Below are 16,073 nucleotides of genomic sequence, written 5' to 3'. Positions count from 1 at the left end.
GGCACGAGTGGATTTGATCGAACATTTGTGCAAAGATTTTGCAGCATGTTTGCTCCACTGATGGACTTGCTGAAGAAGCGTAACAAATTCCAGTGGACAGCGGGGTGTCAACAGGCATTTGACTGCCTGAAAGCGGTGATAGCCAATGCTCCTGTGTTGGAGAATTACAAGGGACTCTGCAATCAGATTGAACTAAAGTATCTGACTTTAAAGAGAAATGGACGGATTGTGCAGAGACCTTCTTGTTGAAAGAGACCGTCAATCGAGAAGGATTTCAGTTGGAGGAAGAAGAAAAATGGACAATATTATTATAACTGTTTGCGTGTGTTGTTTTTTGAAATGAAAAGTATATTTACGGTGTGCATTTCTTAAAGGATAGTGAAAAGGTGAAAAATGAAACCATCTTGAAGTTGATGGTTTATTTTTTTTTCTTGGGGGGAGTGTCATGAGAATGTCGCCTTAAGAAATGTTTGGCTGTTCATATTACTGCAGTGATGTCAGAGTGTTGGTGGAGCTGGGCTGTCAGCTTTTTACTTTCCTTTTAGGCTGTTTGCTGCAGGGTGTGTTTTAGTTTTGTTTTCAGAGCTGGATAACTGCAGTCACAGCCAGAAGGTGTATTAGAATCTCTCTGTAATCTAAAGACTGTAAATCGATCCTGGTGATTTAAAACTAATAACAGTAGTGACTTTAACCTGATGTGCTTCTGGCAAAAGGTGTTTTAAGTCTTATGGATGTTAACTGGGGCTGGTTTAGCACAGGGCTAAATGGCTGGCTTTGAAAGCAGAGCAAGGCAGGCCAGCAGCACTGTTCAATTCCCGTACCAGCCTCCCCGAACAGGCGCCGGAATGTGGCGACTAGGGGCTTTTCATAGTAACTTCATTTGAAGCCTACTTGTGACAATAAGCGATTTTCATTTTCATTTTTTTCATTTCAAAAGTAAAGCTTAAAGGATTACTTAGTGTTGTATTCTTTGGGGGGTTGTATTTGAATTAATGGTTGCTAAAATGTTCACTGTATGTTTTAAAAAGGTTAACTTAAGAGTTCATAGAATAAACATTGTTTTGCTTTAAAAAATACTTTTCCATTTCTGCCGTACCACACCTGTAGAGTGGACTGCGTGCTTCCCATACCACAATCTAGTAAAAGTTGTGGGTCAGGTGAACTCCCATGATACACTTTGGGGTTCTCTTAATCCTGGCCCATAACATATGGAAGACCATGCGCCTTAAACTGTCAAGCTACATTTCCATACGACAGGTCAGCTGTCCACCCAAAAGAGCCACCCAGAGGAAGCTCGTTGGTTTTGAGCGACACCAAGTTTGGATGGTTTGGAAGTTGGTTTACAGAAATTTTCAGGGCAGTAACATAAGACAACCCGAGTTAGCAGTAGCCTAAACATTTTTTGTGGGTTTTTGTTGTGGGGTTTATCTCACAGGTCATCCTTTAAGATTTATTTTATCACTTTGGCTTAAACTCTTGTTCTTTCTAGTTTCTACTGAAGGAATAAAGTTAAAATCTCTAATGTGCACATGGGGGCACTCCAATTATAAAGAATGAGATCTAACGGGAAAGTTTCTCAGTGTTATTTCTGCCGGGTTTTGCTGGGAGTTTCCTGCCTGCTCTGTCGACGAGTTTCCCACCACTATCTAACCACACTTAGACATTTTACCAGAGAATCGCCCTCAGTGTGGTAGCGAGCGGGAACTGCCACGAACTTCCCGGCGCTCGGCCTGGCTATTCAACATTAATTGGTCCACTAAACCCACAGCCTTCTTGCCACAACCCCCCCCCCCCTCAGATAACGACAGCCAGCTCACAACAATGGCGCCCAGGACACCGGCCCCAAGAGTCAGGGTTGCAGATCTGGGGAGGCTCCTAGATGCAGTGGAAGCCAGGAGGGATGTCCTGTTCACCAGAGGTCCCAGACAGTCAGCTATAGGGCAGCCCCTTTCCCCTCAATCACCCTCTGCCTCTCCACCAGTGTGAACCACACATGTGGCTAACAATGCCCTCTATGTGTCTCCTCAGGAAAAGCTCTCCCTCAATCGCCGGGAGAGGGCTCAGACTGGCAATGGTGTCCCGGACATAAGAATCCTCACCTCCTTCAAGGAGCAGGCCCTGAAGGTCACTGGGGTGGCCATAGGACAGAGCAGTCGCCAACACGGAGGCTGGTGGACGCCGCAGAGGTGAGGAACCACCAGACTCCACCTGGAGAACTTGTCAAACGGGAGTCGTTATAGCCTTACTGACTAACTGATCCCTCCCAATGACCATGTGTCCATTCTCCTGCAGGTCCTCCAGCCGACGGCACTGGCCGATCCCGGGTGGCGCCCTCTCTCGCCTCCCAGGAGATCACCTCGGAGGAGAGCTCCGGAGGATGCTACCATAATGGCGGCACAGCTGTCACCTGTCATCCCTACCCTCCACCAACCCAGATACACACACCTCGGTGGGAAATGTTGGTGGTCAGGCTTCGGGTGCATAATCTGGTGAGCATCACACAGCTGCTGATGCACATCAGGTGGAGGCAGGAACCCCCAGGCGAGACAGCAGTTGGAGGTCTGCTGAATCCCAGGACCCAGCTGGGTCCCAGTCTGATGCTGAGCCTGCGGAAGAGGTCATCCCAGACCTGATGGAGATGTTAAGGTGCGGCCGGCTTGATGTATAACCCAAAGGTTGTGCCACAAAAAAGCAAGGCTAATGCAGATAGAGATCGAGCACCATGTACACGCTATTAATACACTACATTAGGTATATAATATCAACAATTGTACTTTGTAGATTCTAAGTAAATCACTTACCAATGCCCATGATCTAAATGTTGTCTGATTAGTGTATGAGGTGCTACAGTTCCATATTTATCCACCTCCGGCATGTTCATGTCATCAATAAAATAGATTAATTTCTTGGTTCCAGGTGGGCCAAAGTTTCTTCCTGTTTTCTTTTCTAATTGTTTCTCAAGAATAGCTATAGGGAATTCAGAATGAATACTTCAATGTATATATTTTAATTGTAACAGGCAAGATTTTATTTGAAATATTATGATTGAAAGCAACTATGTTCAACAAATTTCAATTATTGCTGTAGATATGGCCCTCGTTAGAAACTAATTCCATCTGCACTATTTGCAGGATCCATCAATTTGCCCCCAGATTCATCGCCATAATGGCTTGGAACTTCTGATTTTCTTTCTTTTTTTTTTTTTTAAAATGGAGTTCGCCACCATTGCAAGACAACTTCAAGATTTAAAGCAAATACCGATAACACATAAATCTTGAAGTTGTATTTTATCACTCAGGATGCTAGTACAGTAATGCCATTGAATGTCGAGGGGAGGTGGTTAGATTCTCTCTTGTTGGAAATGGTCACTGCTTGGCCCTGGTATAGCACAAATGTTACTTGTCACTCATCGGTCCATATTATCCAGGTCTTACTGCGTGTGGGCATGACTGGTTGATTATCTGAAGAACTGTAAATAGAATGGTAGTAACCTGATCACAAAAAAGTAGTTGAGAAGATGTGGTGAAAGTTAATCTTCTTTATTTTAAACTTCATTATTTTTATATATTAGAGTATGAACTTAAAAACAGGAGCAGTGAACTAAACATCGAAATAACAGTAACTGAGTAGAATTCAAAATAACAGCAGTTAAGTACGAATATACATAGGTAACAGCAACAACAGCCAATGATGTTACAGTACTTCTTTAAATCCATCACTGATATCATCATAGAATTTAGTGCAGAAGGAGGCCATTCGGCCCACGAGTCTGCATCAGCCCTTACAAAGAGCACCCTACTCAAGCCCACGTATCTACCCTATCCCCGTAATCAAGTAACACCCACTTACACTTTTTGGACACCAAGGGTAATTTAGCATGGCCAATCCACCTAAACTGCACATCTTTGGACTGTGGGAGGAAACCAGAGCACCCACACCGACACGTGGAGAACGTGCAGACTCCACACAGACAGTGACCCTGCCGGGAATCGAACCTGGGACCCTGGAGCTGTGAAGCAATTGTGCTAATCAGTATGCTACCGTGCTGCCCCAGTTCTTTTATCCTGGATGGTGTCAAGCTTCCTGAGCATTGTTGGAGCTGCATTCATCCAAGCAAGTGGAGAATATTCCATCACATTTCTGACTTGTGCCTTGTAGCTGGTGAATGGGTTTGAGAAAGTCGATTAGTGACTTAATCTCTGCAGAATTCCTGGACTCTGACCTGCTCTTGTCACCAGTAAGAAGTTGTGCAATAATAACACTCTCTAACTAAACATTGCAAATCAGCAAATATTGCCATTTTTAACCTTATAATGGAGGGAAGGTCACAGATGAAACAATTGATGATGATTGGGCCCAGGACACTGGACTAGGGCACTTCTGCAGCAATATCTTTGAGTTAAGATGATTGTCACATGTCTGTATACAAGTGGGAATGAAAGGAAGCAGCATATAATGATTCAAGTTACATGGCTGACAGAAGGATTTTTATATTTACATATTGTTACACCACCAGCTAGTGTTCGTACTGGACAGGTCAAATCCCAGGATGGAACCTGTAATGTTCTGTACATACATCTGCATATACACCAGGGACTACAGACAGATGTAACAGCCACAGCATCACTAGAGGGCAGCATCAGAGACGGGTATAAAGGGTCCAGCCCAAGGGAGGTTCCGCCTCTTTCAGGAGCACAAGGCTAGGTGAGCAGCAGCAGACAGACAGCTCAGCGTAGGCAGTTTACCTTAGTTTCACTGGTCATACCTCTTTGACTGTATTATATCTAGTTAAGCTCTGGAAACAGAACAAACCGACTGAATAAAGTATTTGTGTTAACTGGAAGTCTACAATCTTTATTCAGACTTAGAGAATAACATATGATACCAGGAGTGATTTCAGAAAGCTAGCTAGACACCAGCAAGAGAAGAAAACCCTAAACCGGATATTCGACTGTGGAAGACTTTGCAGCAAATGGATCCTCAACGACTAACTGATTGGATGGAACTTGTTGGAACTCCATGGCAGCTGGAAACAACCGGTAATTTAAGTTAGAACTGGAAAATGTTTGAACAGCTGTTCCAAATATTTATCACAGCTAATGATTTAAGCACTACCTCTGTTGCAACGAAAATAGCCCTACTACTCTCAACAGGAGGGCATGAAGCTAGAGAAATCTATAATTGTTTTAATTACTTAGAAGGTGAGGACAACACCAAAGTAGACGTTATACTCAAAACATTTGATGAACGCTGTAACAGTCAGGCTGGTGAGATGTTGGAAAGATTTAACTCTCGTCAGAGAAACGGAGGGCCCATCTCTGGTTTTATTACAAATCTCAAGTTAATACCACAAGGCTGTGATTATGCTGATTTCAGAGACACTGTGATAATGCCATCAATTAATTTCTGGACTATCTGATAAAAATTTGAGGGAAGAACTTTCACAAAATAAGTATCTAACTCTAGAAATCGCTATACAAAAATGCCTTGCTTATAAACAAAAACAAAATCAGTACTATGAGTCTCTACAAACACAATCAATTAAAAAACAAAATTGGTAAAAATGGCGTGAACACTCACCACGAGGCAGGGTTGAATCGGAGGAGGATGGAGGTTCTGAGCGGCAGCCATCTTGAGAAAGGAGCAGCACGTGGTCAGTTGCGAAAGAGCGCACAGTACAGGAAACTGTATGCGCGCATGGGCAATCGAGTCCTATGCATGACGTCACGAGCTTCATGGCGTCAGAGGATCAGGACCATGCCCACTTAAAAGGGAAATGCACGAAAATGAACAAAAAGAAATTTAAAGCTGCAAAACCCAATTGTCTTGCTTCAAAAGACAGAACAATGCCCAAACTTACACCAGCAGTTGAAAATAACGGTCACAACACCCTGGAACAAGCAATTAGCACCGCCCTAGAAGATGATATAGTCCTTGTAGACTACGACTCAGACGAAGATTTCATCTTGGGAGATGGCTACCCCAGTACCAAATACGAACCGCAACTAGGAGGTGTTGTACCGTGAAGACCCCGACGATGGGTTCTTTGGATTGGGGAACCTTCAGCCCAGCATATATGACATCCCGACTCGTGAGTGCAGGATTATGCTGCGGCCTGACGCCAAGAAACAGAGAGTGGTCCACGCACCACGAAGGGTCCCAGCCTCCACAAGATGATTTGTTCATTGAACATGAAGAGAACGATCACAACTCCGAAACAAAAAGCGATGATTTGTCTATTGAACAATACACACAATACTACTCAGACATGGCTGAGTCATTCGGAGATCCTGATCACAGCATCAGCAACACGGTTGAAAAGCTCAATACGACTCTTCTCATGGTAGATGAATCCAATACCATGGTGCCATGGCAGATCATCGATACATGGGATGACAGCAATACCCAAGACGAAGACGACGCCACAGAGAGAGCGAGAGAGCACAAGAGAGAGATGAAGGACTCCAGAGAGAGCGACACAAGCCTCCAGAAAGAGAGCGACACAAGCCTCCACAGACAGCTTGGTGACAGACTCAAAAATGGAAGCAAGCAAACACTCCCTAGCGAACGCCATGCATGTACGAGACCATGAAGATCTATCAAGCTTATTTGAGCCACCAGAAGAAGAAGACACTGAATGTCTACCCACTGTATGCGAGACAAGTGACAAAGAAATCACAATTCCCATAGAGAATGTGCAGGATCACAGCGACACTGACATATCTCAGCTCATCTGCCCAGAAGCACTCCGTAATCAAAGGACGGCCACTCACGAGTCCAGAGAGACCATGTCAATTGAAATCTTGAAGATTTTGACTCCAGAAGAGGAGCACCACGAGTCCAGAGACCACGTCAATAGAAATCTTGAAGATTTTGACTCCAGAAAAGGAGCACAAAGAGATCAATTATGATTCAAATGAACTTGAAATGACTCCAACAGAGGAGCACAAAGAAATCAGTGATGATTCAAGTGAACCTGAAATGACTCTAGAAGAGGAGTACCAAGGAAGCAAAGCAGAGGAATCGAATCCACCACAAATGACTGATGTCACCAACATCAGTGCAACATCAGATCATTCTCAAGAAACGCTTAATGTAGCAGATACCACAAAGGACACTGACACCAATAACTGTGACAATGACTCAAATCATCCACATGCACACTCATTGAGCGCAACAAGAACAAAAACTGCAAGAAGCACAGCAGAAACAAGAACAGCAACAACAAAAACAACATGCAGCGCAACAAGGAACGACAAAAGCAACAAGAAGCATCCCAGAAACAACAAGCATGACAAGAAAAAGAAGAATAAAAGTGAAAACAATGAAAACAGAATCAACAAGCACGACAACAAGAAGAATGCCAATGAAAATAACTAAGACAAAAACGACAAAAACACCAAGAACAACAATGAAAACAACAAAGACAGAAACGACAACAATGAAACAACGACCTGTACAACATGGTACAACTCTGCACGTGAAGGACAATGCAACAGCACACTGCAAAACAATGACAGACTACAAACATGCCATGGCATGATAAAGAATCTCACAAATTCACATCTGCTCCAGAACAAAGAAATAAAACAGCTTTCACGAATGATGACATACAGAATCAACACCACAAACACAGGAAAACGTAGAGGTCAGACACCGGTGCGACACAGAATCACTACCCACAATCAAATGGAACAGGGAAAAAGGTGTCCACATCATTAAACGACTCATCAGCAAGGCAACCGAGTCATGTTCCGACATCAACCTAGCTCTGTTATCGTGCCGAGCAACCCCATTGAGCTCAGGACTGTCGCCAGCGCAAATGCTCTTCAGCAGACACATCCGGACAACCCTACCGGCAAAGCAATTCAGAGACCGCGGCAACGCACCGGTTCTCGACGACATGCAGGCACTATACCACAATCAACATGCGATCCCACTCAAGCCATTGACAATAGGTGACGCAGTCAGAATCGGACCCAGAAGGCGGATGGTCTGAGCTAGCCACGGTGATCAGGCAGGAGCCACTGCTGTCCTACATTGTCAATTCGTCAGCGGGAGTACTTTTTTGCCGTAACCGGCAGGATCTATTAGAGATTCGACCTACAACGCCAATATTTCCCACACTGGACTTGACAGAGTCCATTTGTCGTTCCACGCCACACAACGCCAGACAGTACTCTTGATGACATAAAACCATCATCCCTATTACCACCGTTAAGATGCTCCAGCAGAAGCTGTAAGGCACCCGACAGCTAGATTTGTAACGACACTTCAACACACGCACAAGACGAATATGGACATTTCTCACGATGGACTCACAACACGGTTAATTGTTTCTGTATTACTTTTATCATTTTCACAGTGTGCAGATTTGCATATTCTCACCACTTGTTATGTAGTTTTCTTGAGGCCAGTCTAGGAAACATGTCAAATAAAAGGAAGGGGATGTAGTGATCTGTACATACATCTGCACATACACCAGGGCCTACAGACAGATGTAACAGCCACAGAATCACTAGAGGGCAGCATCAGAGATGGGTCTTGATACCTCTTGACTGTAAGCTTCACCGGTCATACCTCTTGACTGTATTATATATCTAGTTAAGCTCTGGAAACAGAACAAAACCACTGAATAAAGTGTGTGTGTTAACTGGAAGTCTACAATCTTTAGTCAGACTTGGAAAATAACATAGAACCCAGCTTGATAGATCCAAACTTTTACTTTTTTCTTTAGGTGGTGTGGATGGACAGAGCTACAGGAGTGCTGATGAACATTTATTAAACAAGGAAAGATTAAATACAGAGCACAATTCCTTCAGTCCAGCTTTACCTTTACAGATATATACAGATTTGTAAGGATAGCACAAGGCACAAACTTTATCTTATATTCCAATTGTGATATCCCACATGGGTCCTATGGGGTGGGAATCAGAATCCAGAATCACAGAAAATACAATGCAGAAGACGCTCTTTGGCCCATCAAGTCTGCATTGACACATGAACAACACCCGACCTGCCTACCTGATCCCAGTTGTCTGCACTTGGCCCATAGCCTTGAATGTTATGACGTGCCAAGTGTTCATCCAGGTACCATTTAAAGAGTGCGAGGCAGTGAATTCCAGTCTGTCACCACCCTCTGGGTAAAAAGGTTTTTTCTCACATCCCCCCTAAACCTCCTTCCCCTCGAACTGGTGTCCTCTTGTGACTGACCCTTCAACTAAGGGGGACAGTTGCTCCCTATTCACCCTGTCCATGCCCCTCAAAATCTTGCATACCTTGATCAGGTTGTCACCTCAGTCTTCTCTACTCCAATGAAAAGAACCCGAGCCTATCCAACTTCTTTTCATAACATAAATGCTCCATCCCAGGCAATATCCTGGGCCTCTGTTTGGGCGGTTAGATGCATTTGATGCTGGTGTAAGGCAGGAACCAATATGCTGAGCCAATTTATTTCTTCCAGGCCAACAACATCACAGAGAACGAGAACCAGATGGTTATACTGTTGACGGCCTGTGGACCACATATGTTCGGCATGATCCAGAGACTCACGTACCTGGCAACGCTGGATACGCGAACATTTAACCAGCTTGTGACACTTGTGGCGCAACACTTTAACCCAACCCTAACGATAATCGTTCAAAGACATTGGTTTAATACGGCGGAGAGGTCCACTGGTGCATCTGACACGGAGTTTGTATCTCAGCTACGGAGGTTAGCCGAGTTTTGAGTGTACGGAACTGTTTTGTCTGATGTGCTCCACGATAGCTTGATCTGCGGAATCAATAATATGGAAACTCAGAAAAAGCTTTTGGTGCAGTCTCCCTAACATTTCAGCAGGCGATGCAGATCTCCCTATCCCAAGAAAGTGCAGAATGTGGAATCCAAGAGATGCAAGGGATGGAGGTGGAAGCTTTGGGACTCACCCCAAACGCGGCCCAGACGGAACACCTCTGCAACTTTGGTTTCTAGGCGAAGAGCCAACTGCCGAAATGTGGCGGAAGGCAATTCTGGCTCGTGCTACATTTGGACGCTGGTCTAGGGGTACCCTATATTATATTATTTATATTGTTATTGTTATATTACCCACAGTTATATTTTAAAGATGAGGCCGCAAACATGCACTGGGCCTGGTTTAACTTTAAACCATAGTTGACAATTCTTTGGAAAACCTCCTGAAGACGCTAGATATGCTGTTCAGGTGTTGTTGACCAGACGATTAGGTTGTCGACATAAACCCAAACTCCTTCTATATTCTCGGTCATCTGTTCCATTGTTGTGGAAGCAGATATGATACCAAAAGTAATCCAATTGAAACAGTACCTCCCAAAAGGTGGATTAAAAGTACAAAGAAGTTTGTTGGAGTCTTCTAACTGCATCTGCAAAAATCCTTGAGATGCATCAAGCTTGGTAAATATTTTAGCATTTGCCATCTCAGCAGTGATATCTTCTTTCTTTGGTATTGGATAAAGCTCTCTCTTGATACTTTTATTGAGATCTTTTGAGGCCATACAGATTATTTCACCTGTAGGTTTCTTTACACAGACTAGGGACCTTACCCAGTCAGTAGGTTGAGTAACCTTACAGATTATTCCTAGAGTTTGAAGTCTTGACAATTCAGCTTACAGTCGATCTTTAAATGGAGCAGGAACATGTCTAGGTGGGTGGATCACCGATTTGGCATCCTTTTTCAGTTGGATTTTATACCGAAAAGGTAACGTGCCCATTCCTTGAAAAACATTTGGGTATTGCGGTAAGAGTTGCTGAACATCATCATTGAGTGCACTTGATTGACATTCTCTGTAGGAGTTGCAAATCTTTGTATGCTTGTGCACCAAGAAATGATGAACGAGAATCATTGACAATCTCAAACCTTACTTGTTGTTGAATGTCTCTGTTTGTGACACTTAGGTAGCAGGATCCATGTGAAAAAATGGGGTTGTCATTGTAATCACGCAATGAGCATTCTGGAGGAATCACTTCATAATGACTCTTGATCTTGGACAGGTCCTTGGAATTCAAAAGATACCGAGGCACCGTTATCCAATTTTTAAAAAGTGATTGGAATAGTGTTAACAAACACAGTAGTCATCCACTCGTTGCTTACTATGTTCTTCCGTGGCGTGAAGATTTTTCTCATACTCTCGATGAGGTAACTTCATTGTTTTAAGATGATCCTTGCTTGCTTGTAGATCATGCTTGATGGACGAATCAACTGCACCAACAAAGAAAGTATTTTCTAAATGAGAAAATATCTTCTGTGAAATCTTCTGGAGTGTTGATTTCTTCTGTTTTGTCCACAGCTCGACTTTATGATACTTTTTGTGTGTTTGTGTGTCAGAGGAATGTATTTAGCAGTTGATTGACATTGTGAAGCATAATAGTTGAGTTTGACATTTTAAACAGTTTGCCAAAAGCTGGACAATTCCCCTTTAAGTGGGCATTACCACATCTGTGACACATAATTACGTTGTCGTCATGACGTAATTGTGATGTACACGCAAGCGCAGACGTCTTCTTGAACGACTCGTATTTTGGTGTGTAGTGCGCATGTGCAGAGCTCGAAAATGCTTGCAGAGGATAGCTTCCGTTCCTTACAGATTTCTGCTTTGCTTGCGACACTATTTTCATTTTCTCTGCCTCGTGGTAGAGATTTGCGCTTTTTTCTTTTGGATAAAATGCTAATTACTGGCTTCTGGTCTGTTCTGCTGTTATACATTTGTCAATCGCAATTTGTAGAGTTAAATCATCTTGACGAATTAACGCTTCATCAAGTATACCATATACTATTTGGTCTCTTACAAGTGAATCATGCAGATTTCATAGTTACATGTTGTAGCTAAGAGCTTGAGATTTGTGATAAAATTATTCACAGGTTCACCAGTTTTTTGAATTCTCCGATGAAATTTCAGTCGTTCTAAAATCTTACAATGTTCATCAAACTTCGCTATCACTTGATCAAATTTGGTTTTATCTTCATTAGCACTAAAATAAAATGAGTTGAATATTTTGATTGCTTGCTGTCCTACAAGAGATAGAAATAACACGATCCTTCTAGCTTCTGGTGCTGCACTTAAATCACTAGCTTCTAGGTAAAGTTGAAATTGCTGCTTGAACAACTTCCAATTTAAATTACCAGTGGTCTTTAGATGTCTTGGTGCTTGAACTTGGTCCATTGATAGGTCGTTTGCGTCGAAAGTTGCAAAGGTTACGATGATTGCTACAGTCAAATAGTTGAATCTGTTTGTGCTTTTTTCTTTCTTCTTTTCTGTGCAAAATCTCTGTCAGTCTTTCTTAAAAGATTTATAACTAGCTGGTACCATGTTATATTTTAAATAATGACTTATCTAAAATATATATAGATTACTCTTGAATCCACCAGGATGATAAAATGACCAATAGTCTTCTTGTTGAAAGATGAACTATTTAATGAGTAATAAAATAATAAACTGAGTCCTTTCACTCAATACTAAACTAACAATAAAGAATTAAAGTACAATTCAGATAACTATATAACTATACACTATTATAATAAACTAGTTCTAACTTCTCTCATTCTAGCTATTCTGTCTTGCTTGTTCACTGTTCTGAATCACTTCATGTCATCGGACTTAGAAAAGGCGGGAAATCAGTTCTTGTAGTATCTGACTGAGCCATCTAGTGTTGAAATGATTGTACTACATTTACATACATTGATCATGTATATTGATATCTAAATATCACTACAGTGGGTAATTTTTTGAAGCACAGAATCTCAGAGAACAAAGAACAGTTCCTGCCAAGACACAGGCAGTAAAAGAATTTGAACTCTCTCAGAGGCAGTCTTTGTTGTACTGTAAGCAATGATGCGCAGCAGAAATAAATCACCATATGGGGAAAACATTTGACTGAACTAGTTAAATGGGCAGGACGTAGGAACCTCTAGAATCTTAGATCTCAGTCCTGTTGTGACCAGACGGTGAAGGAGAATAGTCAAGGTATGTCTTACTGGTGGAGTGGAGTGATTGTCCAAATTTGGGACTGTTCCTTTAATGCTACATATCTGCCAGAAGCATGTTGCAAATTAAGACATAGTTTGATTGCATTAGTTAGTTGGTTCATGCAGAAGTACTTTCACTCAAGCTATTCAAACCTTTTAGAACCTATAGCAGCATCTGGTTCCCAGCTCCAAATCAGAGAGCTATATATGGAAGGTGGGTTTTGTGTGTGGCTTCTTTTAACCATGCAAATGAGGAGTTTTAGCTTGCTCTACCTACTTCAAATCTATTTCCCACTTGGTGATAAAACAAGTCCCTGTTCTCTTTGGGTAAGTACAGTACCTTGTAACATTGCAGAATTTGTGTAGAAGTTAAAAGGGACAGCCTGAATCACATATTCCTCAACGTTTAGATTATTTAACTTTTCCCACATTAGTACTGATTTTCCTGTTCCAGCATTTCCTGCTAACATTATTGGCCGACCAAAATCTAGTATTAGATCAATGAAATAACGTAGGCGAATGGTCTCTGTTGTATGTACGAAGGCAGCCTGTGTCACAAGAAATTACAATTAGGAAATACATTTACTAAACAGTGTGGCAATACAATCTGCATGTTTAAGTTGCTTATATTTTACAGTTAATAACTTAATTCCATTCTCAAAAACAAAACTCGGAAAAACTGGAATAAGGGGTGGCACGTGGCACAGTGGTTAGCATTGATACCTATGGCGCTGAGAACCTGGGTCACTGTCAGTGTGCAGTTTGCACATTCTCCCCGTGTCTGTGTGAGTTTCACCCCCATAACCCAAAGATGTGCAGGTTAGGTAGATTGGCCATGTTAAATTAGGCCTAACTTGATAGTCTCATCACCACCTTTCTCAACTCCTCCATTGTTGCTAAAGTATCAGATTAATTAGCTGACATTCAGGGCTGGATGAGCAGAAAGTTCCTTCAATTAGTTATTGAGAAGACTCAAGCCATCATTTTTAGTCCCCACACCAAACTCTATTCCCTAGCTGCTGATGCCTATCTCTACCAATGGTTTAAGGTTAGACCAGTGTATTTGGAATATTGGTGTCACATTTGATTTGGAGAGGAGCCTCTAACCTCACCCGTCGCACCATAACTAAAAGTATCTATTTCCACCTCCATAAAGATCACATAATTTCACTCCGGTCTCAAGCTCAGCTTATGCTGAAATTCATGTCTTTTGTTACCTTTTGACTCTATAATTGCTAATTTCCCATAAGCAATCCGCTGTAAACATGAGGGAATTCTAAATCTTGCTGCCTGTGTTTTAACTCACACCACATTCTGTTCACTTATTACTCCTGTGCTTGCTGTCCTACATTCCTGGTCAAGCAATGTCTTGAATATGCACTTGCGGTGCGATGCCACAGGGGATTAGAGCACATAGCTGGCTTTTGGCTTTCATGGACACAATAGGCTGAAGGACCTCCTTCAATGCCATGGATCTTTCCACATTTCTATGTTTTGTACTGCAGAAATGGAACTGCCATCATCTGCAATGGTTTCTCTTTCCACTTCCACACATTGTATAAACCTGGGCCCTTTCTATTTCTTATCTGCACACTGCCAACTGTGATATGTTTCCACACCCTGGGTGAGTTTGCGGTCAATCCCAGCCCCACAGGCCCCGGAGTCCCAACATTAGTGGATTAACCAATAATTTGTATAAAGTCTCCAAGACCTGTGGCTCTTGACTGCTCCAATGACTTACAGATACCAGATTTGTACGTAAAACACACAAAAAAAATGATCATTTATAACAAGCGATGAGGCATGTAATAATTATAATATAATAACAATAATAATCTTTTATTAGTGTCATAAGTAGGCTTACATTACATTGACACTGCAATGAAGTTACTGTGAAAATCACCTAGTCACCACACTCTGCCGCCTGTTCGGGTACACGAGGGAGAATTCAGAATGTCCAATCCACCTAACAAGCATGTCATTTGGGACTTGTGGGAGGAAACCGGAGCACCCGGAGGAAACCCACGCAGACACAGGGAGAATGTGCAGACTCCGCACAGACAATGACCCAAGATTACAGTTAAGAAGATGCCACCATAGAGAATGGCCTGAGGTTCGCAGATACAGAGCTTGAGAGACTGCTGGATACCATGGAGGAGAGGCGAGGCACCCTGGTCCCAGTGGTGGGAGGCGGCTGCCACCTGCCGATGTCAACCGGGCTTGGGCCCTCTGTTACTGCAGGATTAAATAATCAACAATTAGCTCCTGCAAAGGTACAGACAGTTCTGATATCCAAGAGGAGGATGTTACAGTCTGTTACCGGTGTGGTTGGAGTGGAGAGAGAGATGTTCTTGTGCACGCCTGAATATCTTATCCTGAACTTTCGTGGTTGTGAGAAATCGTCACATGGAAGGTGTGCACCATTTTACCACGTGTTCATGGCCTTATCCTCCTCACCCTTGTTCTCTGGTAATGCATTTAGAGGTGCCAAGTTGAGTTTAGTGATTGCCCTGGACCAACTGTATTGTTGTTCCTGAGTCCTCCTCTGGGGCGTATCATTCCAGTAGTTTTGTTGTGTTGTTAAAATGGAAAAACGTCAATAAGAAATGAATCGGTCTAATGCTCTCATAGCTGGCCTCCCATCTCCCACACTATATAAATGCACTTCTCCAATGCACACCAAGACTGGTTCTTCCATCAGTCCTGTGCTTCCTGATATACATTGGCCACTGGTATGACAATGTCAGTTTAATTTCTCATCCTCATTTTCAAATACCTCTCTAGCCTCAGCCCTCCCCATCTCTGTAACCGTCTCCATCCCTCTAATCCACCATCCTCTTAATTATGGCCTATTTTAACCTTTGTACCATTGGTGGCCACGCTTGCAATTGCTTTGGTTTTCAGCTTTGGAATTCCCTGACCATGTCTCTACCTCTCTTTTGGTCAGATCTATCTTGCTCTTGTTAAACACCTTTTAAAGTTTCTATATGAATTGTTGTTAACATTTTTTAGTGCTATCTTGTTATATGGGTCATTACCTACGTGTCAATAGAACTCAGATAAGGCTGCTTCCTGAATCATCTCTATGTTTTTC

General features: G+C 42.5%; 1 protein-coding gene across 1 annotated transcript in view; it reads right to left on the bottom strand.

Annotated features, from left to right (window-relative positions):
• The window catches only part of LOC140395604 (dynein axonemal heavy chain 17-like), an 896,966-nt gene that overhangs the window by 326,274 nt on the left and 554,619 nt on the right, over positions 1 to 16,073 (bottom strand). Inside the window, exons 47-48 of the mRNA XM_072483576.1 lie at positions 13,320 to 13,527; positions 2,802 to 2,967 (exon numbers count right to left, since the gene is read on the bottom strand). Coding sequence (XP_072339677.1) covers positions 2,802 to 2,967; positions 13,320 to 13,527 — 374 coding nt within the window. The remainder of the gene's footprint in view (positions 1 to 2,801; positions 2,968 to 13,319; positions 13,528 to 16,073) is intronic.

Source organism: Scyliorhinus torazame, chromosome 18, assembly GCF_047496885.1.
Source record: "Scyliorhinus torazame isolate Kashiwa2021f chromosome 18, sScyTor2.1, whole genome shotgun sequence".
Lineage (NCBI taxonomy): Eukaryota > Metazoa > Chordata > Chondrichthyes > Carcharhiniformes > Scyliorhinidae > Scyliorhinus > Scyliorhinus torazame.
Note: the sequence above shows the minus strand (reverse complement) of the source record. Positions and strands in the feature narration are given on the sequence as shown.